The sequence below is a fragment of the Lepisosteus oculatus genome, chromosome 15 (assembly GCF_040954835.1).
Source record: "Lepisosteus oculatus isolate fLepOcu1 chromosome 15, fLepOcu1.hap2, whole genome shotgun sequence".
Classification (NCBI taxonomy): domain Eukaryota; kingdom Metazoa; phylum Chordata; class Actinopteri; order Semionotiformes; family Lepisosteidae; genus Lepisosteus; species Lepisosteus oculatus.
In genome coordinates, this window is record NC_090710.1 from 29,444,614 (window position 1) to 29,470,694 (window position 26,081).

At 37.4% G+C, this 26,081-nt stretch overlaps 1 protein-coding gene across 1 annotated transcript in view; it reads left to right on the forward strand.

The window, feature by feature from the left end:
• The window catches only part of LOC102694899 (cilia- and flagella-associated protein 47-like), a 208,134-nt gene extending 186,920 nt beyond the window's left edge, over positions 1–21,214 (forward strand). The window contains exons 61-64 of the mRNA XM_069178726.1: positions 2,736–2,907; positions 4,288–4,449; positions 9,630–9,798; positions 19,597–21,214. Coding sequence (XP_069034827.1) covers positions 2,736–2,907; positions 4,288–4,449; positions 9,630–9,798; positions 19,597–19,806 — 713 coding nt within the window. The 3' untranslated portion in view covers positions 19,807–21,214. The remainder of the gene's footprint in view (positions 1–2,735; positions 2,908–4,287; positions 4,450–9,629; positions 9,799–19,596) is intronic.
• Positions 21,215–26,081: the final 4,867 nt, after the last annotated feature.

Genomic DNA, 26,081 nt, shown 5'->3' on the forward strand with positions numbered 1-26,081 from the left:
GCATTTAGAAGGTGATCCAATTTTTAAAAAGAAATTTGAGTTTTTCAAACTAAAATATTTCCGCTTCCACTGTTATTCGTATGTTTCTGACAAGCTTCACATGAACAGAGAGCCCTTACAGTTACTGGTAATCCTCCTAGAACTCTGCTATTGATGGACAGCCTGATAGCACAAACCGTGAAAATGAGTTTTATTGAACCGAAAAACTATCAAAGGTCAAAAAGAGGACTCATCAATATTGATGATGCTCAGTATTATTTATCAAATGCTAGATTAGTTTAACAGGCAGATTTGATTCTTATTGCTGATACTGATAGTAAGGTGAAGCCAACAGTAGAAAAGTGAATAGGAATGTCAATATACAGTATAGTGCAAAAGTATTAATTTCTTTTTAATTATATCCTATTTTATTCGATTTTTGAATAATGTAGACATTTCCTAAAGTGAATATTTTTAATGTGGAAACAAATGTTATTTCTGAGGTGAAAGCAGTTACTTTTAACTTACGTGACAGAATGTATTGAGTCTGAAATGTTGTGGCCTTAAATAATAGAGTTTGTGTAATGCATGTAAATATCACCATTAATTTTAATTAATATAATTAGCAGATGTATGTGGTTTTTCCATTATATGACAAGTTTAAGATTTGAACATTATAAATTAAATCAAAATATACTAGACTTTTAGTGGAAATATTACATTTCCAGTTTTTACTCTATTTTTCTCCATTTGTTCACTCTCATGTTCTGACCCGGAGAAAAGAAATCAGATCTGTTGTTCAGCACCAAGTTAACAAGCCAGCTGCCTATTTCTTCACAATTCCAGGTGATAGAAACACATACAGGGGCGACAGCTGGGAGCCCTTTCAAATGGAAGCAGAAGGAATATTGAATCTGGTCAATGTAATGGACTTCTTGCCACCTGACTGTACCTGATTTTGTTTCACATAAAAAAAAACCTTAATCAAAGAAATATCAATTTCAGATTGTGTTTATCACATTACCTTGAATTTCTTAATTCCAGTAAATTTCCACAAGCCACTGACATAAACCTGCTTTCCCTTTTGATGATTATTGTACAGTATGTAGCAAATCTGTCATTTGTGAGGTATACTAATGAGAAATTTGTCACTTATTTCTTTACAAAAAAGTACCTGCAAAACGTACAGTACATGTAACCTTTGGTTTGGTCATCTACCACACCACCCAGCCTCTTTAAAAACTCCTGCATTGACCAGTTGTGTTTCTACTCTTCTGTCCTCTTCTCAAGTCAACAGAAGTCTGTGATAGATCCGTTAAACTCCTCTGTCGTATAGACAAGCAAACAAAGCAGTACACAGAAGCAAATCCACTCCAGACAGCAGTGCTCAGGAAATATATTTATTGCTTCCTGAAAGGATTTCTGTGTTGCTGATGACTCAGCCTTCAATTAAGTTTTGAATGCTATTCATAAAAGGGTGACTGCTTGGTGGACCTCTTTGGCACAGTTTTTTTTATTTTCTAAACTTTAAATGTCTAGGCCTGTAAACAAAATGTCAGTGATTCACATGCAGCAAGGTTGGAAAAAGAATGGTTACATATTTTCCAGCTAGCGGTTCTAACTTCTTGTCGTGTGATCTTATTATGTGATCCATGCTTGACCACTGAAGTTTAAACATGTGCAAAAATATTTGTGATTCTTCCATCTCAGAAGTATTGCCAGACTATGTCCTGTGTTGTTTCTCAATGTAGCAGAAAGGGTGATCAACATGTTTCTTTTCAATAATTTATTACCGTAATGCCCTACTCGCTGGGGTATCTACACTAAACAAACTTCAGTATGTCAAATTCAGCAGCCAAAGTTTTGACCAGGCCAAAGTTCTTGCACTGGCTTCCTATCAGGTTTTGTGTCAACTTCAAATTCCCTATGCTCACCTGTACGTCTCTACATGGCATGGACATCAGTACCTAATTTCACTATGTTTTCCTACTCCCCACCTCTTGCATCTGATTCTGGTCTCCTGTTTGTCCCCCGAGCTTATAGGGAGAAGCAGCAGGAGAAGACCCTCTCATTCTGTGGGTGACAGGGTCTTCTCCTGCTGCACCCCAAAGCTCTGGAACTCTGTCCCCAAGGATATCATACAGGGGCGACAGGTGAATTGGGGACATTCAAATCCAGATTCAATACACTTTTCTTCTTAAAAGGTTTTCTTTTAATTTATGTCTTTGTCAGCTCCTTGCATCTTCTAATACATTTACTGTATAATCCCTAGTATTTGTACTGATTCTGTCACTGCTATCTTTGCTACTGTTTTCTTTTGTTTTAATTTTGTTTTTGGGTTTTCATGTAAAGTGCTTTGAGGAGATATTTTTAAAGGCCCTACAGAAAATAAGATTTTGTATTATAAGCTCTCAGGATCTGGTCAGTAGATTGATAAGGTCAGTGCAGTAAAAGGTTAGAAAGGTAGGCATTTGTGATCTCTAGAGGTGCCATAATACAGCGTTTACAGACAGTGTGATATACAATGTTGCTTATCCAAATGCTGTGTTAAAAACAAGTCAGAAAACTAAACACAGAGAGCGTGGCAGTGGTGTTTTGTGGTTATATGTTACATTCAAACCAATTTCTTTGCTTTTGGCATTTTTGTATGACCCATTTTATTGGGACAAAAAGAAACCCCTTTGCCATTGAAGATTGAAAAGAGCATCAGAAGATGTGAAACGGTGTTTTTTACTTGATGCGTTTGTCTGTCTCAGGGCCTGCAACAGCTGACGAGTTCCTGTACGAGATCCAGTTTGAGTCTGATGATGCCAGGGCTCAGCTGGAGCCCTCTGTAGCACTGTCTCTTCTGGGGAAAGAGCGAGATGCACAGACTGGAATTGTGACATTGATCTTCAATATCATATTTGCTCCCTATAAGCCACTCAGGTAATTACATCTCCCAGCATGCTCTGTTAATGATGGGCGCTAGCATGTCACAGCCTTGATGTTATCATCATATGTTCTTAGTACATCCATTGGAAAAGTGGATTTCTGAAATATACTGTAGATGATAAATAATATAACAGTCGATGAATACATATTTCAGTCTGTTGCTACTTGAAATTGGAATTGGAATTTCTTTGTTATCCAGAGCTATAAAAACACAAATCTCTAGGACACAAAAACAACACACAGACTGAAATAAGGCATTTGATGTAAATATCTTGATTAGGTTATGACATACAGTGAATGTCATACTCTAGATCTTTACCATTAACACTTAATAACTCATGGAAATATAAATATTAATGACCTCTCACCATTTTCACCATAGTTCTAGAAAGCATAAGTCACCAAATAGACTCAGCTCTACTTCGTGAATGTAAAGTTTAATTTGAATGTGAATGGCAGTTGTTATGATGCATCATCAGCAGAGTGTACCTAACTTTGACGAGGGAATCAAGTATGTATTTGTCTTACAAAACCATAACTTGTTTAACAGTTATGGAAAATGTATCAAGAAAGCAATCACAAAGAATTCTATGAATATGGATATGAATTAGCTCTAACCATGGCATAACTCTAGAAAGCAGAACCATGTGAACATATCTAATCCATAAGGTCAAAGCTAGCAGCATGGATAGATGAAGGCAGAATTCATAGTGATTGCTCTATCTTAAAATACACCATGAACTGTGGATGCTGCTTCTTATAAGAGATAAACATATGCCATTTCACTTTTCAAAATAAGATATGATCTGCTGATGAGCTATGCGAGACAGGTGTCTACTTGCTTCGACCTTATAAGTGATATGGAATCCAAACTTTATTGTGAGATTGTTCCACTTTTTATCATCGGGAATAGCAAAATTGCTAATTTTAAGAATTATTTCTCACAAATGAATATTCTACATGAATAAGCATACTTATACAGGGGGCTGCTAAATAGCCGCCCTCCGGGATGAATAAAGTATTTTGAATTGAATTGAAAACTTAAAGAATTATAAGAGCACTAAAAATGAGTATAAACTGCACCTATATGTTGTATTATTAAAATGCTGCATAAAAAGTTGCATTATTTGTTGTTTTTTTTCCAGTCTTGCTGTTGTAAATACATTACGATAGTTTATACAAAATAACAGGATTATTCTCTAAATGTTTCCAACAACAGTATGTATAAAATGACATACAGTAAATTACTAGTTAATCTAGGAGAGGAAGTATGCATTAATTCTCTGTAACGCCGTTTATGTTATACTGTATGATACTCTTTACTGCTTCATTCCCTGCAGCTTCATCACCTTGTTTTAAATGTGTTAATGCCAGGTGTTCAGCGGTTCTTGCAGTGCAGTGTGCCACAGGAGGGGTATGGAAATTTCCAATACTGCTGAGCTCTACAGAGCCCAAGGTAGATGATGTCATCAACATTGAAGCCACTGGGTTAAACAAGGCGTCAATGGTGGGATTTAGACTCACAAGCCAAACAAGGTAAGGTTCATGAAACAAAATTAAGCGCCCCGCTAACAGGAAAGTAATAAGTCTGTATCTATGTGTTCAGAGTATTGTATGCTAGTGGCGCCCAAGGAAATTGACACTTTATCCATTTTTATTTGACAAAATACTGCTAAAACTGAGTGACTATAACCGCTTAGGAGTTGCACAGATTTTATCGAAACTACTTGACCTACAGTAGTGTACTTCATAATAAATTGTATATTTTAGAATTCAACCTCCCTTTCATTTGTGTGAATTAAATTGCAAATTCCTATTTATTGTAGAATTCTGCAAGGGAAAGCAGAAAGGCCAAAGAACAAATTATTGATGTTTGTTGGCCTTCATTTTTGGGTAGTTGTTGAGTATTCTAGCGTAGTGTGCGGTGATTTATATTCAGTAAAGTGGCTGAGCCACATTCTATGCATGCATAGTTTTTAACAATGAAGTCATGCAATTTGTAAGTATTCTTCTGTTTTCTTCTCTTTCTGTTAGCACTTTGCCAGTTTTGGTGGTTTCATTTTTTCCTCTAAACAGGTTGTATCTTTCTTATTGGTGCTCAAGGAAAAAAAAACAATTAAATTTCATAGTGAAAGGGAGCGGATCAAAGCTTTTACTGACTGCTCTGCATTTCTTAATGTTCAGTACTTTTCTATTTAAGTAGATGTATATTCTGTCCTTCTATGATTTTTTGTAAGAAATAGATTACCCTCAAAAGCTGTCGTTAATTTTTAAAAACTCTCATAAAATAATTATTATTAATAACTTTTTAATATGTTGTATGGCCGATGGTGATTTTGCTGCTTATGTTGAGTGTTTCATAATGTCCGTTTTTTGATGCTGAAATGGCAATAAGAAAGGCAGAAGTAATATTGCCTTTATAGTTTCACGTCTCTTAGAAATCAGGGACACGTACTTGTGGAACTGCATTTTTGTTGTTTTTGTTGTTTGATTTCTTAGTCAACACCATTTGATATCTTCTCTAATAATGTCTCATTATATGTTAATTAATTTCCATATACAGTATGCCCAGTGAAAAAATAAGGTTGCTCGTAGTCTTATAAATGATAAATGAATATAATTTTTGGCACCACAGGCAAGGAGCAGCATCCTGTGTGGAATGATTTTTTTTTACAAACTTGAATTTGATTAAAGTAATATCATTATGCATTGCTAACTTAATAATAGAAAAGTTAATTTCCTCAAAATGTAGAAAAATATAGTTAATCTGAGAAAATAGGAAAGACTGTGTACTGTCGGCATTTCAATTGATAAAATACTTGATCTTTATTCCCCTTCAACTATTACAGAAAATAGACTGACTTTTACCAATAGGGAGTCAGTCTATGAAACTGAAACAAAATCAGCGTTATACATTAACAATGTTAAAAAGGGATTGAAAAACAGTAAACTTACCTGTACCACTAGAGGCTGCCAAAAGGACCTTTAATTCCTGTAAATAGACTAACTGGGAGTCAATTATTTATTTATTATTTATTCTAATTTATTATTATATTATTGGTGATGGGATGGAATGGTGCACATTTTCACAGGGGGTTAAATGAGCATCTCTTTGGCGTATTAACGGTTTGCACAGTGGGGGCTGAGTACCATACTGCTGAAAAAGTACGGAATATAGAACATTTTTAAATGCATTTTAAGATAGGACCATGTGCATTTGGGATGGAAATCATAAGTCATTCCTCTGGTTGCTCGGGTTTCCCCCCACAGTCCAAAGATAAATTGGTTAATTGGCTTCTAAGAAAATTGTCCCTAGTGTGAATGTATGGGTCTTCTCTGTGATGGACTGGCGTCCTGTCCAGGGACCCCTATGCCTGCTGCTTGTGGGGATGGGCTCTGGCTCCACTGTGACAATGGACTGGTTAGAAAACAGACGGATGAATGAATGAATGAACAATGTTTTTATTATAACTGTGTTTAGGACACACCCTATTCCAGGGCACCTTACTGTACATAAGGCCGCCAGCAGCCATATCACCCTGCAACTCACAACTGGCAACCCACTGAAGCTAAGCAGGTGTGAGCCTGGTCAGTACCTGGATGGGAGACCTCCTGGGAAAAACTAAGGTTGCTGCTGGAAGAGGTGTTAGTGGGGCCAGCAGGGGGCGCTCACCCTGTGGTCCATGTGGGTCCTAATGCCCCAGTATAGTGATGGGGACACTATACTGTAAACAGGCGCCGTCCTTCGGATGAGACGTAAAACCGAGGTCCTGACTCTCTGTGGTCATTAAAAATCCCAGGGTGCTTCTCGAAAAGAGTAGGGGTGTAACCCCGGTGTCCTGGCCAAATTTCCAATTGGCCCTTACCAATCATGGCCTCCTAATAATCCCCTTCTATGAATTGGCTACATTACTCTGCTGTCCTCCCCACTGATAGCTGATGTGTGGTGAGCGTTCTGGCGCACTATGGCTGCCGTCGCATCATCCAGGTGGATGCTGCACATTGGTGGTGGTGGAGGGGAGTCCCCATTACCTGTAAAGCGCTTTGAGTGGAGTGTCCAGAAAAGCGCTATATAAGTGTAAGCAATTATTATTATTATTATTACATTACAAAAAGGAAGTAGAAGGAACAATCGGGCAGATATGATATATGGTAAAAACTAATAAAATAAGAGGCAGTTGTAAATAGGTCCAAAAAAATTAAATTATAAGAACTAAAACAGTAAAACTGATGATGCGGAAACACATTTAAACACACTGCTGGCTTGTGCTTGATATTTACGGTGAATAAGTGGAATTGGCATGCTACATTACTGATCTGACAATTAGAAACGTTAATCCAGAACAGTGTTGATACATTAGTTATTGAAGGATGTCATTAAGACCTGAGAGATCACAGGTGTTGTCTAAATAGATGAGGCTTGAGTAGGTGCTAAAAAGGAGGTCAGGGACCGAAGCTCTAAGCAGATTAAATTTCATGTAAATGAAAAATCGGAAAAAGATATGAAGTTTATTTAGCCTTTTTGCATATTTTTTGCCCATTCAATAGACAAAAGTGTAATAAATGTGCTATCTTCTGCATAAGGATTTCGATGTTTTCATTTATAGAGTGCTTTACATCCCAGAGGGGCTTCAGAAGTGCTTCAGATATAGGCAGGAACCCACTTCATCCAACACTGAAGTGCAGCGTCCACCTGTGTGACAGGTGGTAGCCTTTCTGTGCCAGCAGCCCTGCTGCACAGAAGATCAGGTGGAGAAGGGAGAAATTAATTCAACTGAATTAAGAGGGAGATTTGAAGGGGCCAGATTGAGCAAATCCGAAGTGGCAAAGTGGAAATTCAGCCAAGGCACAAGCTTGAATGCCCATATGCTGAGAAACATTGCCTCATACTCTTTAATGGCCACACAGTCAGGGTCTCCAAGTTAAAGTGTCAACCATGGGATGATGTCTCCTTAAAGCACAGTGAACTGTCGCCATATTGGGATCCTGCTTGGCTTCCGAGATCCGATTTTCAGGATAAATTGATGACAAAAATTGTAGAACTCTATAATATATGTGAAGACAAAAACTAAAGAAATTTTAAAATATCTGCTGAACCCAAAATGATGCAACTGCAACAAGCAACAAGCAGTATGCGTGTTAAGAGCAGTGAGGGATCTGAACTTCAGCTATTGATTAAGATTTAGGATAATGAACTCTTTGTAAGGGGGAAACACGTCAGGTTGGCCATTTTAGTTTCAGTGCATACAGTAACTCTTGACTTTTAAATTGATAGAAAGTCAATCTATGGTCATGGCAATTGATATACTGTAAGATGCAAGCACTGTAGATAAAAAGCAATGATCAATTTTTATTTTAAGATGGTTTACTGAAGGAACCCCAGCAAAATGCATTATTCCCATCACCTTGTGATGAATGGGTGCATCAGATATGTAGTATTACGTATTATTTTGTTGATCTATTTTAAACTTTCGTGCACTTACTGTACCTCGTGGCATGGTTGGGTATCCTTTGCCTGCACACCTAAGTTTAATGCGCACTCAAATTTATCTGTTACTAAAGCTGCTGCCTGTACCATATTGTGAGGTAAGAGGTGCTAATTACAGCTCAGGTCATTTATGTTAGACATCAGAGCTCCCAGTCTGTGTACAGTACTTCTACATGAGATCATTCATTGTCATCTGGTGTGCAATCAAAGCAGATGTCCTGTATACAGTATATTTGGAAAAGAAAATGCTGGGATCCACAGCTCTCCCCAGTGTGGGACACTTAGGCATAACCCACTAGGGGGATCAGTGTATTTAAGCCCTTGTGTTTGTTCCTAGGGATGGGGGGGCTTTTATTTATTTTTATTAATTCAGGTACAGTTATGTCAGAGTAACTCCATAAAACACCTCGGCAGATATGAGCCCAAGGTTAAGCCTAATAAGCCCTTTCTTGGCCTGTCTGAATTAATATTCTTTTTCATTCTTTTGTTTAAAACCAGACATGTTCTTTTTTTTTTTTTTGCTGAATGTTTATAGTTTTATGTTCACTACATAAAATGTTGTTTTTTTCATTGATGGTGGAGAAGACATATATTATCTGTTGAGTTAATATACTCTTGTCTTCGTAGTCTTAGTGCACGATAAAAGTGTGCTTTGTAATATTTTTGTACCCTCTTCTGTTTTATCAGGAGAAATTTCACCTCCCATTGGGCGCTTGGGCATTGGGTTTGAACAACTTTGGCACAACAAGGTTAAGCAATGTCCAATGGGAATCCTCACAAAATTCTGGCCATGCTTCACTCTGCTGAAGAACCTGAAACCTGGAAATTTATATACCCATAATCAGAATTATGCACCTTAAAATCACCAGACAAATTACACTAACTCTTTCATGTAGTACCTGTTACATTCCATTGATCTGAACTATACACCCCGTGAACCTAAAATACAACAGCAACTCGTTGTCTTCAGTCTTCCCTTCTGTCCCCCATAACAATGTATAACTTAGGATTGCACCTTAAATGTGCTTTTTAAACGGTCACGTAAAAAGAGCCTTGAAACATCTTGAACATATCCAAATTGGCGAATGAATCGGATTAATTAATGAAGGATACCAGAAGATTTGTATGGTCTTTATCTTCATTCTTTGCTTTAATTGAATGAATTGGTAAAATTTTATTTATAGTTATTATTACTATTCTTAGAGTTTTTGTGCCTTATTTCCTTCAGGTACCCTGAGTCATTCACTGCATACTTCGTGCCAGGCAGTGGCCAGGAATTTGAAGTATTGCCTCGTTCAGGAGAACTGCTACCCATTGGCTCTGCTGGAACACTTATTACCATTAGCTTCACTCCAACCATGTACAGCAAGAGGCACAGAGCCACGCTGGTAATACAGGTGAGCAAAGACAAGGCAAAAGATTAAACCCTTCCTTTTGGAGGCTTAAAATTAGGTTTAACTGCCATTTCAGTCCTGGTGAGCCGTCAGCAGAAGGATATCACTCAACAGGCAATTACAACTCTCACAAATTGTTTGGTAAAGGGAAATATAAAAGAAGAATGAATACATTTGATGTACATGAAAGAGTAGCAGACAGTACAAAGGTGGTCTATAACTATTCCAGCTACATATGTTTATTTATTTTGACACTTACCACTGACATCTACCATTAATATCATGATGGTGATATTAGTATTCCTATTGACAATAACTTATGCATACTGTAGTACTAGACAAAAGACAATTTCCGTTTGGTTTAGTGCTGTTGAATTGGATAGACTGCACGCACTCTTGACACAAGTACTTATTCAGAAAAACTGCAATATTTTTGCAATGCATGTTTGCAAATGGTCCAATCCTTATTTCATCACCAATCAAATCCTGTAGGTGTTGTTAAGACAGCTGACCCTGTTCTTGAATAAAGACAGCGTGAAGCTTCTCCAGAATTGCATGGGGAAGGCTGCCATCCCCTCGATGGCATATTCCAAGCATGCACACTATGGTTTATCTCAGATTGTTTTCTGGGCTCTTTAGTTTAATCCTTATCAGCCTATCAATATATATTTATATATACCAGTATATAATTAGAAATATTACAACATTTCTAACAAATTATTACAGAAGCATTTGTATAGTAGAAGCTCTGCATTTAAGCACTGTAACGAACAGTTCTTTCCGGACCCTATGCGGACGACACAATCCGAAGAAGTGGGGAAACACTGGGGAAACGTCATGCAGGAAAACGGGGCTGAAAACAGGGGGGCGTGTCCAAAGTGCACTGGTGCACGGGGGAGGTGTGGCCGAGGCAAACAATCCAAAAGTAATCCATTGAGGGAATCCAAAAACACAAGAATAAGTCCATAGCCAGGTGATCCATCCAAACACGAAATTAAAAACACAAACTGGGTCGGAACCGGCGGACTAGGACCAGGAACAGAGGTTAAAACCTTAACGGGACCAGGCGCTTCCAGGTCCCGGACTCGCATGGTGCAGAAACCAGATGCAGAGCCAGGATGAGCGTCAGCGCCTGGCTTTTAAGGTGGGCTGGGTGAAAGGGATCAGGTGCACAGAATGAAGTCTAAAGTGAAAGGGCTGGAGCACCCTTAAGGAGGGGGGACTATAATCGTGACAAGCACTAAATTAATTCCAGTTCTTACAGTGCTTAAAAGCATTATATTTATTTTGTTTTTACAAAGTGTGTAACAAAAGTAAATACATTGTGTATTTGGAAGTTAGCTTTGAATTTCAAGGTAGCCTGACTGGGTAACAATTCAGAAAAAATATGTAGAAATATCAGAAATATACAAAAAGTCAACTATTTTGGTAGGTTAGAATACAGCAATTAAAATCTACAGGTGGTCTAAAATAATGTAATACTTCCTTGATTCAAGCAGCTTCCTAAGTGGCAAAATGCTGCAGGATGAATGTTTTGGTATAATGTTTTTGATGAAGAACACACAGAATCCAAAAGGTGCAATAAGGTTTCTCATACTGCTCAGACAATTCTGTCCACTGAAAGATTTAAAAAATATCCTTTTTGTAAAAAAAAACAGGACAATTTACAATTTGAAACAAATATTCTCAATTACGTATTAGATTTCCAATGTTGTGTGACCACATTTTTTAGCATGTTGATATACTGTAACTGTGTACACTTTTAGAATTCACTGTGAGACACTTCTTTTTTGCCACGTCCTCACATTGATCAAACCTGTTGTTCTGACAAACTTTGTTTGTCCCTTAAGATTGTGTTCTGACTTCAACAAATCACAAACGTCTCCTATTGACAGGAAACAAATGGTTTGATATTACAGTTGAAAGCTGAACCAATGACTACTAGGTTTATTCAGAGCAAATGTTCAGTCACATCCTGTAAGAAAAATACAAATATATGTTTTCATTGCACCTTTTCTGTGATTTTGGGAGTAATCGCATGTTTGAATTAGAGGAGTTTTTTATACAAGATCATTTCAATATTCTATCGTCATGCAAGTAATTTATACGTCTGATCCAGTTTCATTTGCTTACAGCATAAAAGACTCTTGCTTGGCATATGTAACAAGATAAGATCCCAGTTTTGCCTGAGAGAGAGAACTGATCTGTGGAGGGAAATTGTGTTTACAGGGTGGTTATTTTTATCTCTTTCGCATTGCAGTACAAAGCAATCATGTTTTAATTAGTGTCACAAGATTAGTGTTGCATGGAAATATGAAGAATTAATAACACTGATGGTATAATATTTATACACTATTGTGAAATATTTGGGGTATAAGAATTTGCTATGTTGGGGCACTATAACTCAGTACAGTACAAGTAGCATGCAACTTATGGAAATAAAGTATCACTTTCAAGTGTTAGGAATTTCTACCTTGTTAATTAGAAAGTGAAGGTATCTGCTTCCTTCTTCAAGAAAAAAAAACATAGTACAGTAGTCTTTGCCTGCAGCTAATTAAAATACCTAGCCTATACAGTATGTGACCCATGTTTCTTTTGTGGAGATACACTACCCCTACTTAATATTTTTAAAAGATATGTTATACAAGACAGCCATCTGAGAATATTAAGAAGCAGCCTATTGTAAAATCAAGACTAAATTAAGGAGAACAATAATTAAAAACTCTCCACACTGATTTTTTTCAGATGATACTTCATACTTGATCTCATACTATTAATCCAACTTGATTGTTGATCAAACAGCAGCATTATCGAATGACTGCACCTTCTGAGGAAGAAGGTCCATTATATATTTACAAAGGGAGAAAAACAGGGAGCATAAAAGTGCCAGTGGCTGCTGAAAAAGTCAACATTCCCAAGCACCTGCAGCTAAGGTGAAAACTGCAATTAGACTGGCTTTAAAAGGAGGATTTGAGCGAAGGAGAACAAGTCCTTCAGTTGTTCCAGCTAATCTGTTTGCATTGATGTCTGAATTACCTTGAGCTCAGTCTAATTAGATTTGAGTGATGATATTTACTGAAGCACCAAATGTCAAGGGCTGGGCCTAAATTGTGAGCAGCTGGCAACAAGGTTGATATATTTTTTTTACCAGATTCATAACACATGACAGGAAAATGCAACTAATTTTGCCAATAAGTAGGATTATCTGGATACTTTTGGGAGAATGTCATTTAATTGTACTTCCTTTTGAATACTGGATATATAATGTAATAACATACAGTAGGTTGCTAGTTTTTTATGATGATGTAATGTTTAAAAAGAGACTGTGTGTGCTACAGAAAGATACATAATTACTAACAATTAAAAAAATAATTAACCCAAAGTAAACCTTTCATTTAATTTAAATCATATTTAGTTTTCCTACTATGCTACCACACTTCTTTTTTTAAATAATTGCGTGTTTTTTGCACTTCATGTTGCAATTGTGTTTTTATAGTAATTAATATTTTTGAGTTGATGTTGAATCACAAAAGGTAATTCTTGCTAATGGGGAAAAAGTAGTTTATAAATGTTTCATGAATGCTAGGGGGATGTGTCTAATGGGTTGTTGTAAAACACAATCTCAATGGACAAAAGGTTTATAATTAAGTTTCCTTGAGTTTCTACCTTAAGGTCAAATCTTAGATTTAAACTAAGAAAGATAATTAGATGTTTAAAGGCAAACAGGGTTTGATGTGTTTACAAAGATAAATCATCTCCTTCTGATTTCTGAAAAAATAATTTTCTTGTTAATTATGTGCATGCAATGGTTACAAATAGAGTTCTTGAAAAAAGTTGTTGCAAGTTAGAAAGTTAATTGTGTTTGAAAGCTTTAGCAGTAGTAAACAAAAACTTTTTCTGCAAACAAGTAAGGAGGAGAGAGGAGAAATCCTGTCTATAGACAATAGTACATTATCTAATATGATATAAAATATACAGTATAATATATAATACAAGGAATGATATATACTGTAAAAGTAATTATTATATATTATATGTTATATCTTATGTGATATCAATTTAAAAAAAAGTTCATATCATGAAGTTGGTAATAGGTTAAAATAAAATTTTCATTCTAATTCTAGTGGGGAACGTACAGTATGTCCTCTCACATTTCAGCTGTAAGCGTCTTTGTGTTTTCTTTTTCTTATGTGTGCAATAAACAAGTGCTTGATTCTGCTTTGGGATGTTTAAATTGTAGGCTCTGGCTCTGTATTGATGAGATTATTATTGACAGTGTTCATGACAGAAATCTTTGATGTTTACACTTTTGAAATAATCGTTGTGGAATCCTCATGAGAAAGCTTAGGTACAGTAGTTGCAAACTGATGGAAAGTGTAAAAATGTATAGGACATCACAGAGTATAGTGAATCATTACTTAGTGTTTTGGCTCTATGAATGCAGTATATACAAATGTATATACATATGTGTGTGTGTGTCTTTAAATTGTATTTAGCTGTTACCAATAAATCATGTTTCCATATATTTAAAAAAAATGGATAGGAAATTACATTTATTTTTCTCATCATGGTATTTTGTAAGTATACTTTACAAAATAGACATATAGCAGTTTTAGTCCTGTTACATTCCTTGGAACTATTGTAAGGTCACACCAAAATCACGTGCCTACTGTATAATTAGATTATAAATATCCAATACTGCATACATTAAATTTAATCAAATTTAGTTGACGACATGACAAGTATGTACTGTAGGTAACCCAAGGCTAGATCTTCTTTTGCCAGTCCTCCTTTTTTGCTTATTTAGTTACTGCCCTAGTTTTGTTTTGTGTGAGTTCCTAAACTGTTTAAGATGATGGAGACCCAAAGTAAATGATACTGATTTCCTGTTTGTTTCTCACCTAAGTGAAATTAAAAGTTTGATTCTTCTGAATTTACCAAGACAGCTTCTATGCTAATGTTCTCCACAGAGCAACAGGCACTGCTGGTCAAAACTGTGGTTGTGACTGTAGTGACAGGTGACCTAACCACTCAGTTGTCAACCATACTGCAAGTGGTCTTTAAACAGAGTGTTGTCTCAGACAAACAAGAGGTATAGTACATAAACGTTACTAGATATTCACACAGAAAAGCCGGAAATTCTGATAATTAAGGTGAAAGTGCTGCAAAATAAATTACATTGAAATAATGTTCACACAGTAGTCTTACCAGGGAGAGCTGAATGTGATGTTCCTGTTGGGTTCTTGATCCTTAATCTGCTTGACACGGCAAAACGTTTTGGAAAGAGCACAAATCATATAGGGAAACCACTCTTCTGGAAGCCATGACAAGCCCCAAAATATTTTTCATCAGACTTCTCCAGTGGAGACTCCTCCTTTTTCAGAAAAAAATGCACTCCAGCTCTGTTTGCTTGTCTGGGGAATCAGTGCTGTCCAGCAACTGCTTAATAGAGACATGCCTTTGCAGTTGTGAGAAGTTCATGGAGAGATCAGTTGTATCCCGGGACCGGCAGAGGAATTCTATTCCATTGGGCCCCTGAGCAAGGCCCTTAACCCCAACTGCTCCAGGGGCGCTGTATAAATGGCTGACCCTGCGCTCTGACCCCCAGCTTCTCTCCATGTCTGTGTGTCTCATGGAGGGCAAGTTGTGGTATGCAAAAAAAGACAAATTCCTAATACAAGAAATTGTATGTGGCCAATAAAGTGATCTTATCTTATCTAATTTCTACCTGTGTTATGCTGTCATACTATTTTTGCTTAACAGCTTTTGTAAATTCCTTATTAATTAAAAATATATTATTCTGGAACTTAACAGCTTCCTTTTTCTAAGGCCATATTGGAAATCAGCCTCATAAGAAAATTAAACGCAGTGCTAGGATATCACCCTTCATGTCTTTTTTTATTTTCTTCCTCACTTTGTGTTAACTATCATCCTTTGTGTTAGCTTCTTTGTTGGCTTTAGGTTTATTTAACCAGATTATCTCACCACAGTCAAACAGACTTTATGAAAGTGTGTCTGGCCTCTTATAACATTTGAAGTCTTCATCACATTATACACATGACTACAGACCCCCCTTCCTTCCTGTTCTGTCAATAAAGGTCAAGGCTTTTGATTTTCAGAATATCTAATGCCAATCCTGAAATATATTGACTTGGGATCAGGTTTTTTAATAAGGTTAAAATGTTATATCCTAACCCCTCAGCAATGGTGTTGTCAGGCAACACGTGTTCTCCCCAATTTGCTATTTCTGTGCCCACTCATCAGAGGTGATCACATTCACCTTTGTTGTTTGCTGAAATCTCCATGCTGCAATGTATATGGCCTCCTCTAGGGACTGAGTCTGTCTACACAAAGCAAAATTTGTTTGACTTCATGCCAAACTAAAGGGATTGTCCTCCTCTGTTTTTTTTGCAGGGTTCATATAAACCCTTAGCAATGTTTACAATTCACGTAGGGACTTGAATTTCACAGATTAAACTTCCTGGGACAATATTTGGGATAATTCCAATAATGATTGGCTTTATTGCCTTTATTATCATTGAATCCTAGCTCAGGTTCATAGCACTTACAGAAAACTCTCTGCTGCTTGGATCAAAGAGGCCTGGGAGTGAGAGATGATGGAGGCTTGAATTGTTACCGCTGATGCAAGCAAACCCTTATTTCTTGGTGCTTCTAATGCAGGTGTATACTCTATGTTCACGGGAATCCTTTTGCTAGTAAAGTTAACTACGACGGCTGTAGATCTGATGCCTGACATTGCTCCTCTTACACACATTATATAACCTGAAGTTAGAACAAAAAAAAACGGATCTCCTTTTGGTGGCATGTCTCAAGGGACATTTGCACATGAGACACTGCAAAGACAGCTACTGTAGTTGTATTTTAAAGTCTAGGCGGCTTCCTGTCTTTGGTTTTAAAAAGAAAATAAACTTAAGGCTTCTGAAATATAACATGAAAGGGTTTATACAAAATAGACAGAAACTGCTTTAAAGAGGCTAGCTTCCCCAGAACTGCAAATGTTACTACGTACTAACTTCACCCAACTCTCCTCAGTCTCCTGCCTAACACTCATACTGTATGTTCTCAGCGTGTTCGTGTGGCTTTCCTCCAGGCACTGTATGTTGCTTGCCGGGATAGGCTCTGCCCGTGACTCTGAATTGGATGAAAATGGGTTGTTGGATGAACACCAAAAACAATTATGCAACATCTACTTTATTACCATACTGTATACCTTATTTTTGTCAGAACCATTCATGCACAAATAGAATTCGTTACTTCTGATCCTGAATATCCATCTGTCCAATGGTTCCTGGCTTCTTCCATGAAAAGCCAACCAAGTGATCTAGATGGGCCAGTTGGCCTCCTCTTCTGATCATCCGTTTTAAAATCTCAATTTTACTGCACTTAACTATGCAGTGTCCTTGAGTTTGGCAAGGTGCTTTATAAACAGAAGTTTATTTTTATTATTAAACCATGAAGCGCACCTTTTTGTGAAATCAGTAGCCATTGTTGTTTAATTGGAAACATTTCACATTATTTCGATTTTATTTTTGAATGACTTTCTACCTAAAATGATTAACACCATAAAATGGTAGAGATTTTAAACCTTTATGCAGGAGCACCCACTCACATTTTTATTTTATATTGTTTCTGTTTTAAATATACAACAAGTCAGATGAGTTCCCATGCGCATTATTTGAACAGGCTTTATGTGAGAGTATGTTCTCATGGGCCTGTATTTAACTTTTATTACTGAACATGTTCCCCTTTGCCTAGTCCTGCTCTGTGTTGAATGTGTGGCCAGTTCCCATGGGCCTGATGATAATTATGTTATTGTTCTTAGGGGCTACACACCATTGTATTGTAGAACAGTATTGTTTTCACTCACTAGTGTTAAAACAAACAGAAAAATCCTGTCTTTGGAAAAAAAAACTTAGACAGCTTGATACGTAAAAAATACAGCTTTCAAAGACAATATGCTTTTGATCTACAGTACAACATTATTTAACAGATGTGGGTGCAAACAAATGTTGAACTAAAACAAAATAAAGCAGTTGTGTCTCTGGATTTTATCGCAGTTGCATGTCTACCTTACACCATTTTGACTCTTTAGAAATCCGACTTATTGTCCTTGCCTTCATGAAAAATGTACTAAATACAAGAGAGCTTCATGGGTGATTGTATACATATTTATATTACAACATCCGGCAGTTTATATATTGTATGCAATTGCTGATACAGTACTGTATATACTGTAGCTGCTGACCAATATTTTTGTACCTGACTGGAAAGGTTAGCCCTGATGCTAAGAAAAAAAACATGGACTTGTGAAACCCATAATGTATGAGGTTTTGTATTGTTTGTATGAACAGTATAGTTTGTATGACGGAAGGGAGTCTGATTCAAGTGTTCAAAATCCTCAGAGGCTTTCAAAAATCAGATGTACCTGTATGGGGATTTTTTAAAGACTTTCGTTGATTCCTGGAAATGAGCATTGAAAAAGCGGAGGAAACAAATGGAAACTAAGGAGAAGTGCATCTAAAACCGATTACAAGTGATATTTCTTTACACACGGGGCAGGAAGAGTTGAGGAACTCTTAACAAGCCATCTTGCTGCCCCAGCTTCTATCATGAGATCCTTAGATTAATTATCTAATTAAGATGGAACCCGCTAAATGGCCTTAATGTCCTCCTGTCCTTTGGAAAAGGTCATCGCCCTAAAATCCCCCAATATCATAGTTTGCCATTACCATTACACATAGACCTGGGAGTCAATCGCTGTTTTGAGTGTCCTTCTGTTTCTTGTTCTTGGTTTAGCCTACAGTCAACCCTAGCCTGTTTGTAATAGCTCCCAGCCTGAGACTCTGCTCTTCCAGACACTTAGTATGACGTACTGTACTGTAGAACTTCTAAGGTGTGACTGATGATGTGCCACTCATCACCGGTGTCATTTTGCAAGATGACAGTGCTCCCTGCAAGGCCAGGATTGCAGTGTATGGAGAAATTTGTTCTTTCCTCCTATGAAATGGATGTGGTGGATAATACACAAATTCACTTTACTTCCATAGTCTAGTTTGGTCTTATTCACATATTCTACTCCTGTCAGAATTCTGCATGCTTCTTTCAACCCGGCACCAGACAGAGAAGGACCTGGTGCTAAAAGCTGGCTTTGAATCTTAAAATCACAAGCAATAGTAATAAGTTAGTTAAATCAATATGTTTCTTTAATTCCCACAGCTTGGAGAGCAACTCTTCTCAAAATTGCAGGTAGTACACATTTAAGGAAATGCACGCATTTGGATTTAGACCTGATTAATATTTCTAAAACCAGCAGTACATACTGTATCAGGGGTGAATGATCACATTGGTACCACAGGATGTTAGGATGTGCAGAATGTTACGGTACATGCAGGGGGAATATACATAAGCTATGAATTTCATAAAAAAACAATGAGATTGAAGAATCTACGGTACCTATGAAGAAGACTTTGGTGTTTATTTTGGCACCGTTCTCATCTTCTAGAGAATTATGGGAAGCATTAAAAAGTCAACCGGAGTGATAGGATAACTAAAAGTGTAGAATTTAAAATAAATGTAATATTAAAATTGTACAATGAACAGAAACCAACAGGTGTGTGGGTCACCAGGACCAGGATCGGGAACCACGGCAGTCAAGGATGCCGGCAGTGGTGGCAATGGAAACTCTTCTGCCCAGTCCAGAGTCAAGTGCTCAGTGGCATTTGTCTGTCTGTTTCTCATGTGAGAGGTGTAGAGGTCTCATCATCAGTGTCCCTCTTCCAGACAGCTGATATGCAGTGGACCTACGAGGTGAACGGGGTGCCGCCGCGCTACACGCCCCCCTCTCCCGGGACGTCCGCAGCGGTGTCCTCAGGGCCGGTGAGGACCGTTTCAGTTCAGCAGCGCAACTTCGTCCGCGAGAACCTGCAGCTGAGAACCACAGCGGCGTCCTCTCCCATTAAGGGCCAGCCCCTCACCATTCGGAGCAAATAAAAGAAGAGTGCGCGCTCTCCGCGGGACCACTGTGTATCTCATGTCTCAGCACTAAACTAAGCCCAGCTGTCTCCTTGGTTATGGGTTTGACAACAGCACCGTAACTCTCTCTTCCTCTGATCTCTTTCTTACAGATGTATCAACGAGCCCCAGCCTGGGTTTTTTTTTACTTCTTTCCTCACATGTGATCCTAAAAAATGCAAGAAACACATCTTCAGTTTATCTTTCTGATCATCTTTGCTTCAGAAGCGAGTGGAAAGACTTATGTGGTTAGGTTGGGATGGTCCAAAGACAAGTTAAAAAAAAGATAGACTTGTTAATCAAAGTGTTAAGAGAGGTAATGATGGACTTTTTATTCAATATTTTTTTAATAGCATTTAAGCGTTCATTAACTATATTTGAAATTTGTTTGGAGTGTTATAAACCATTAGGTCTCCTGGCAGGTGGTGTAGCTGATATGCTGACAGGTGAAATTATATCCAGAAGATCATTTTTGCTTCCTTAAAATAAGAAACAAATCGAGCAAATTGGCAAATAAGGAAAAAAGAAGTTTATCTGAAGCATGACTGACAATGAAATTACATTAACAGTCACTTTTCTAGCTTATCATTATAACATTATCTACTTCAGCCCCTCTGCTCTTTCTAATAAGCATTTAGAACTAATTTTGCTATTTTAATGTACTGTATGTATGAAATACTGTATGCCAATTGTCACTTTAAACACAAATCACCATTCTTTCTCTTTTACAATGCGAGATAACAAAACACTACGCTTTGTAAAGAACCGCAATGAAGAAAGCATGTAGACTTCCATAGGTTAAAGAGATGTTAAAGCTTTTTTTTCCACCTTAAAGTTTTTAGCCAGAGATGGGTGAAAACCAGTGTTCTGGGAATTGTCTCAATAGAAAGACTTATATACCAAGGAGTAAAGCTTCTTCTGCTTGTCAAGCAAGCCTGTTATAAATCCATTTAACAGAACATTGCTGAAGCAAATTGCCTTGTTTGAAGAGGAAAGACAAGTAGGTATCCACTTGTCTACAAAAAGGTCACTGTGATTGTTAAAAAGTACTGTAGTTCGTTTAAAAAAAGAAGAAATAAAATAACTTGAAAAAAATGTCTGGTACTATATAGAGTAGAGTTTGTAGAGTTTATCTTTTAAAAGCCATCATGGCTGGAAGTTGATGAACTCGCAGTAACGGAGACTGATATTTGTAAGACATTCTAAATGTAATTTTACAATCATAAAATAGCTCATCTCTCCACCTGCGCTGTGAACTTTTTTGTATGGGTTTCCAATTTTCCATTTGGGGAACTGGCAGTGACATTAAAATGTCTGACATGTAAAAATATGGAGGATATATTTCATGCAAATGGAGGCAATAAAGTATGGATATGGATTTGATTCACTCCAGTTGACTCTTTTATGGATCATCAGATATATTCTGAAGTTATTTAAAAAGCAGTTAACATTCCATTAGCAACAAGCTATAATCCGTGTCAGCGGGGAGATACTTGCTCGGTCATTTATTTCAGCATGAAAACTCACTACAGGGAGGATTACAATTAGAACATATCTATGAGGCAGATGAATTCAAAGACCAAAGCTGTGCATCTATCATTCAGCTCTCAAATCCGATGATTTACAAATAGATGTGTAGAGACAACTATCATAGCTGTGTATCTTCCTTTTCTTATAAAGAGTAAAATTATGCAATCACATTTTCTTGATTCATTTGTGATATCGTTGATTCAATTTTGGTGCAAATGAATCTTGATACCTTCCTACAGAATATTAAAAAAGAGGTCTGAGTGAAATAAATAAAAATACATGAAATATACTGTAAAATGCTTTTACAAAAGTTTATATATATTCTATATATCAAGACGAAAGCATTCTTACAGAGTTTTACTAAAAGAGTCAATTGGACAGCTTTTATTTCTCAGTGCTTGTAACTATATTCTAGTTTTGTTAAGATTGCTGTATGATAGCTTTAATCAATGTAAAAAGCACAAAACAAAAGGTACATCATTGCTTTAATTACAGAGTTTATACATGGGCAGCTCTTGATCCTTGTGCTCAACTAGTATTTTTACAAGATTTTCATTACAGTATACTCCATTATATCGTTCATTCAAATTCTCGTCTGTCAACCCTGGATTTAACCTGGAGGAAACCATGTGGGTGTGCATTTAAATCTGAGCACAGCTTTAAAGATGGTGAAGGTACTGAACAAATTATCCAATACTGGTAATAAGTCTTGAGCAGAATAAGATGTCGTTGTTCCTAGAGAACTCCCAAGTGGACGATGGGCCAAACAGCCTCCTCTCATTTGCCTCTGTTCTTCTGTTCATTTCCCTTTGGGGGCCGGTTTCGAGAACAGTAATATTCCCACTCACCCCCCACGTTCATTCCACTTATTGACTTCATTGAATGACTCAACAGGTTGCTTGAGTGGAACCTGTACAAGGTTTGTTTTTGTTTTTTTCTCAAAATGTAAAGAAATCATAAGTTACTTCTGTAATACAGTAGTAAAAAGGCTACTTTTAATGCTATTACTGTATTAGGTCAATTAGGGTCCCAATTCAATTAAATGGGAGCTCAGCTGAAATTAAAACCAGCAGGCTTGTGGGTCCCCAGGACCAGTTTGGCCCCTCTTTAGAGGTGCCAGGACACCAGTACTTTGTGCAGATCTAATTACATTTTTTTTGCCAAAACTACAGCTGGATACCATGAGCTTCTTTTGTCTTTTTTCTTTGGAGTACTAATGGAAAGTGATCTACATATGGGAGATAATCACCCAGATGAAAAAATAATTGTATTGACTGCACAACATCACACCTTAAGTAAAATATAGATGGGAAAATACAGTACTTTACATTTTTGTGTGTTGTGTAATCTCCCAATTTACGTAATATACTGTATATATGTACTGTATATACAGTACTGTGCATACTGTATATAAGTGTAGACAGGTAATAGGAAAATAGGAAGATCTGTGTTCTCAGTATTCATGTATTAATATTCCACCTTGGGTACTGTGTGTGGAGATATGGGCGACTGAACAAGAACGTAACATTCCAATAAGAAATTGTCACCCCAATCCCACATTTATAAAAGTCACTTGTGACTTACAACATAAATCGCACTTTTTTATCTGCATTACCATTTTTTTCTACATAAATGCTCTCGTTGGATCCACACTGCACATTTTAAAGAAAAAAAAGCAAAAGCAAAAAATGAAATAAAGAGAGAACATGGGTCGTTTTGTGCCAGCTGTGGTTTGCTGAACTCTGAAAATCATCAGTCTTCTGAATCTTGACCTCACAGCGAGGCTGTTGATCATGCTGCTATCTGAGGTTGCCATGGAAACCAAGACAAATGAGTCACCCCCCCCACTCTGTACTCAGAAGTGTAGCCACTATGTCCCACGAGTGGCCTACAAGAATCTTTCCATTTCCCTTGCTGTTACTAACATAAGCATTGGCAGAACTGCAGAGAAATTGCTTGGAGTAATGGATGGATAATTATGTAAAGTTTTGAACTAAATTCCTGTCTGTACACAAGATCAATTTATTTATTTGATCAATGTATGAGGTTTTATATTGTTGTTTCACATGTAGTTTTCATGGTGTGCCTCTGCTGGCTTTACCCTTTTATTCTCACATGAGAGAAAAAGATGACCCCAATCTTTGACCTCTTTTATCCTCTGGTTGGCATTTCCTTTAATCTACCTGTGCAGGACTCTTTTAGATCCACTTTAGCTCTTAAATGGCCTATTGTAAGGAGTGCCATAGTAAGTACAGTTTTCTAAAAGATGTGTGTCTATATAGACGAATTGCAGCAGCAACAGCTTTCCATTACCTAGAGCTGTGAAACTATTAACCATCTGTGTGGAAGGGGAGGCACAGGTATTTATTAGAGGCCGCAGACCTCTGATCTACAGGTTCGATGAGACGCTCCAGACGATTGCTTGCACTTTTCTCACTGGCTGAGGGCTCATCCAACAGTACTTACAAAATATACTGTACATAAAAGAAGGGAGCCCATAATTAGGAGCACTAATTGTACATGGGTCACAGCCCACAGCAGGAGCACGACATACAATAATAACTTTTCATATCTCTTTTCAATCGCAAGGATGCAGGCTTATATTCTCTCCACACATTATAGGTAAGGAATGAAAAAATGACTCTTTAAGAATTTATTTTATTAGTTGTACCGTATGTGAAATTAGAATTTGATATTGAGAAGCATACAGGATAATAAATGACCTGGAGTAAATAAAGAGTTTTATAATGTTGTGTTTTTTGGAATACCTAGTAGAAAAGTCACAGTAATAATTTAAATTGAAAGAAAAATGCTGTTCCTGTTAAATGTTAATTCTTGTGAAAAGAAAAAATGTTGCATCCTGCCCATAGTTTCAAGAATACAGGACATTTTTAATTCGAAACTGTAAGTCTATTGAGTCCTTTAATAAGCAAATTAGTATTATTTGGGGGGTTTATTGCACCATTATTTTGCATTTCACATTTTTGTTGTAATCAACATGCATACCAAGGGCTTTTACAGTAAATGTCTGTGGGTTCAGGATAGAGTAGAACCTCTGTGTACTGTGTGCTCAGTCCCCAGGCCTTGCAGGGACTTTTAATACAGTATTAATAGTTGTACGTATTACAGAGGATTTACAAAGCAAGCCTGGATGCTCATAGACACTTGCGTCCTTACAGAGTCTATCCAAAGTTGATCTCCTATTGTTTTCATGTTCGGATTTAATGAATTTCACTCCAAATCAGAAAGGTGCATTTGTGCTGACCTGGGGTTAATTGATCTTGGTAATAATGCTGCTCCTGAGCAAGAATGCACAAAACCCTGAAGAATAATGTTTCAGTGCTGCATCTGTCCATGTTCCTTTGCGCTGTTCTGGTAACTGATAACCTGTATTGAAATGTCTTCTTTTCATTAACGCTTGTTGCTATGACAGAACAACCTTCAGAATGAGCTGAGACACTAAAAGATAGAAAGAAAATTAGAAACGGCATTTCAGTTCTTTATCTTCACAAGGCGCTTTTTTGCTTTAACCAGGGTCATTGCTATTCAATTAATTTCCTTACTTTATTGAGCAAAATAACAGAAATAGTTGTTCCACTATGATAAATCCATGCAAATTAACACAGTACAAAATAGATTACATTTAGCCATAAAGGCCAATTTAAATATAAATAGCAGCCTGTTGATTTTCATATTATGTTCAGTTTACTCTTCTCTTGTTGTCGTGCTTTATAAAAACACTGTACATCCTAGCCTCAAATTCGGAGGTCTTGAAGCAATGTTAGTAAGTCAACCTAACTGTGGTACATCTGTTGCTGCAAACAGTGGTGGAGGAGTACAGGGTGAATGCAGAGATCAGGAGCTTTACTGAGGCTGTGTGCTGCATGCAGCTGTGGAGAGTTTGTGGGTCTTACCCAACTGCATGAGTTTGTGGGTCTTTGGGTGGTTTTGGAGAGTTAAAGGGGAAGCTTAGCCAGAGCCCGGCAGAGGCTGCTGAAGGTGTATAGGAGCTTGAAAAAAGGAAAAGTCCGCTTCTAAGGCCGGTGGAAAAAGCCACTGAGAGTGTAGAAGTGCTCCAAGATACTGAAAACGAAGTCTTCATTAGGACCTGGGAGAGAAACTGGCTCTCGTAGACAAAATGTCTGGATCACAGCCTGCGGTCAGACGGCCGAGCGGCAAGCTGATCTTCTAAGAGGGCTCAATGTCAGAGCGCTTCCACAGGGGTGTTGTGGGACAGGGCACCTGCCTGGTAGGGGGATGGAGAGAGACTGAGAGGTGCCCAGCCTGGATCCCCAGCTCCGGGGATCTAGGCTTGGGATACATCGGGATGCATTGAGTTTAAGAAAGCTGGAACCTGTTATGGGAAGGTCACGGATTCCCAGAGCAAGTAAGGGCTGCGAGCTGCCACATGCCCAGGAGTAACAAACTGGTGCATAGTTAGGTCACTGATGATGACAGTGCACAGCATGCAATCCTGTTCAATGAATTTGAAGAAGTTATTGAAAACACATCCTATGTTATTGGTATTTAATATTAACTATGTTTCAAACAACATCATCGATCACTTGATATTTATTTTGTTTGATTAAATAAAGCCCTGACTGTAAGAAATTTCTTTCATTGAATGAACAGTAAGGGATACAGGTTATGTAGCTTAGCCTACAGTTGACAGAACTGCATATTTCAAAATCTGTGGAATGCAAAGAACATCTCAGAAATCATGT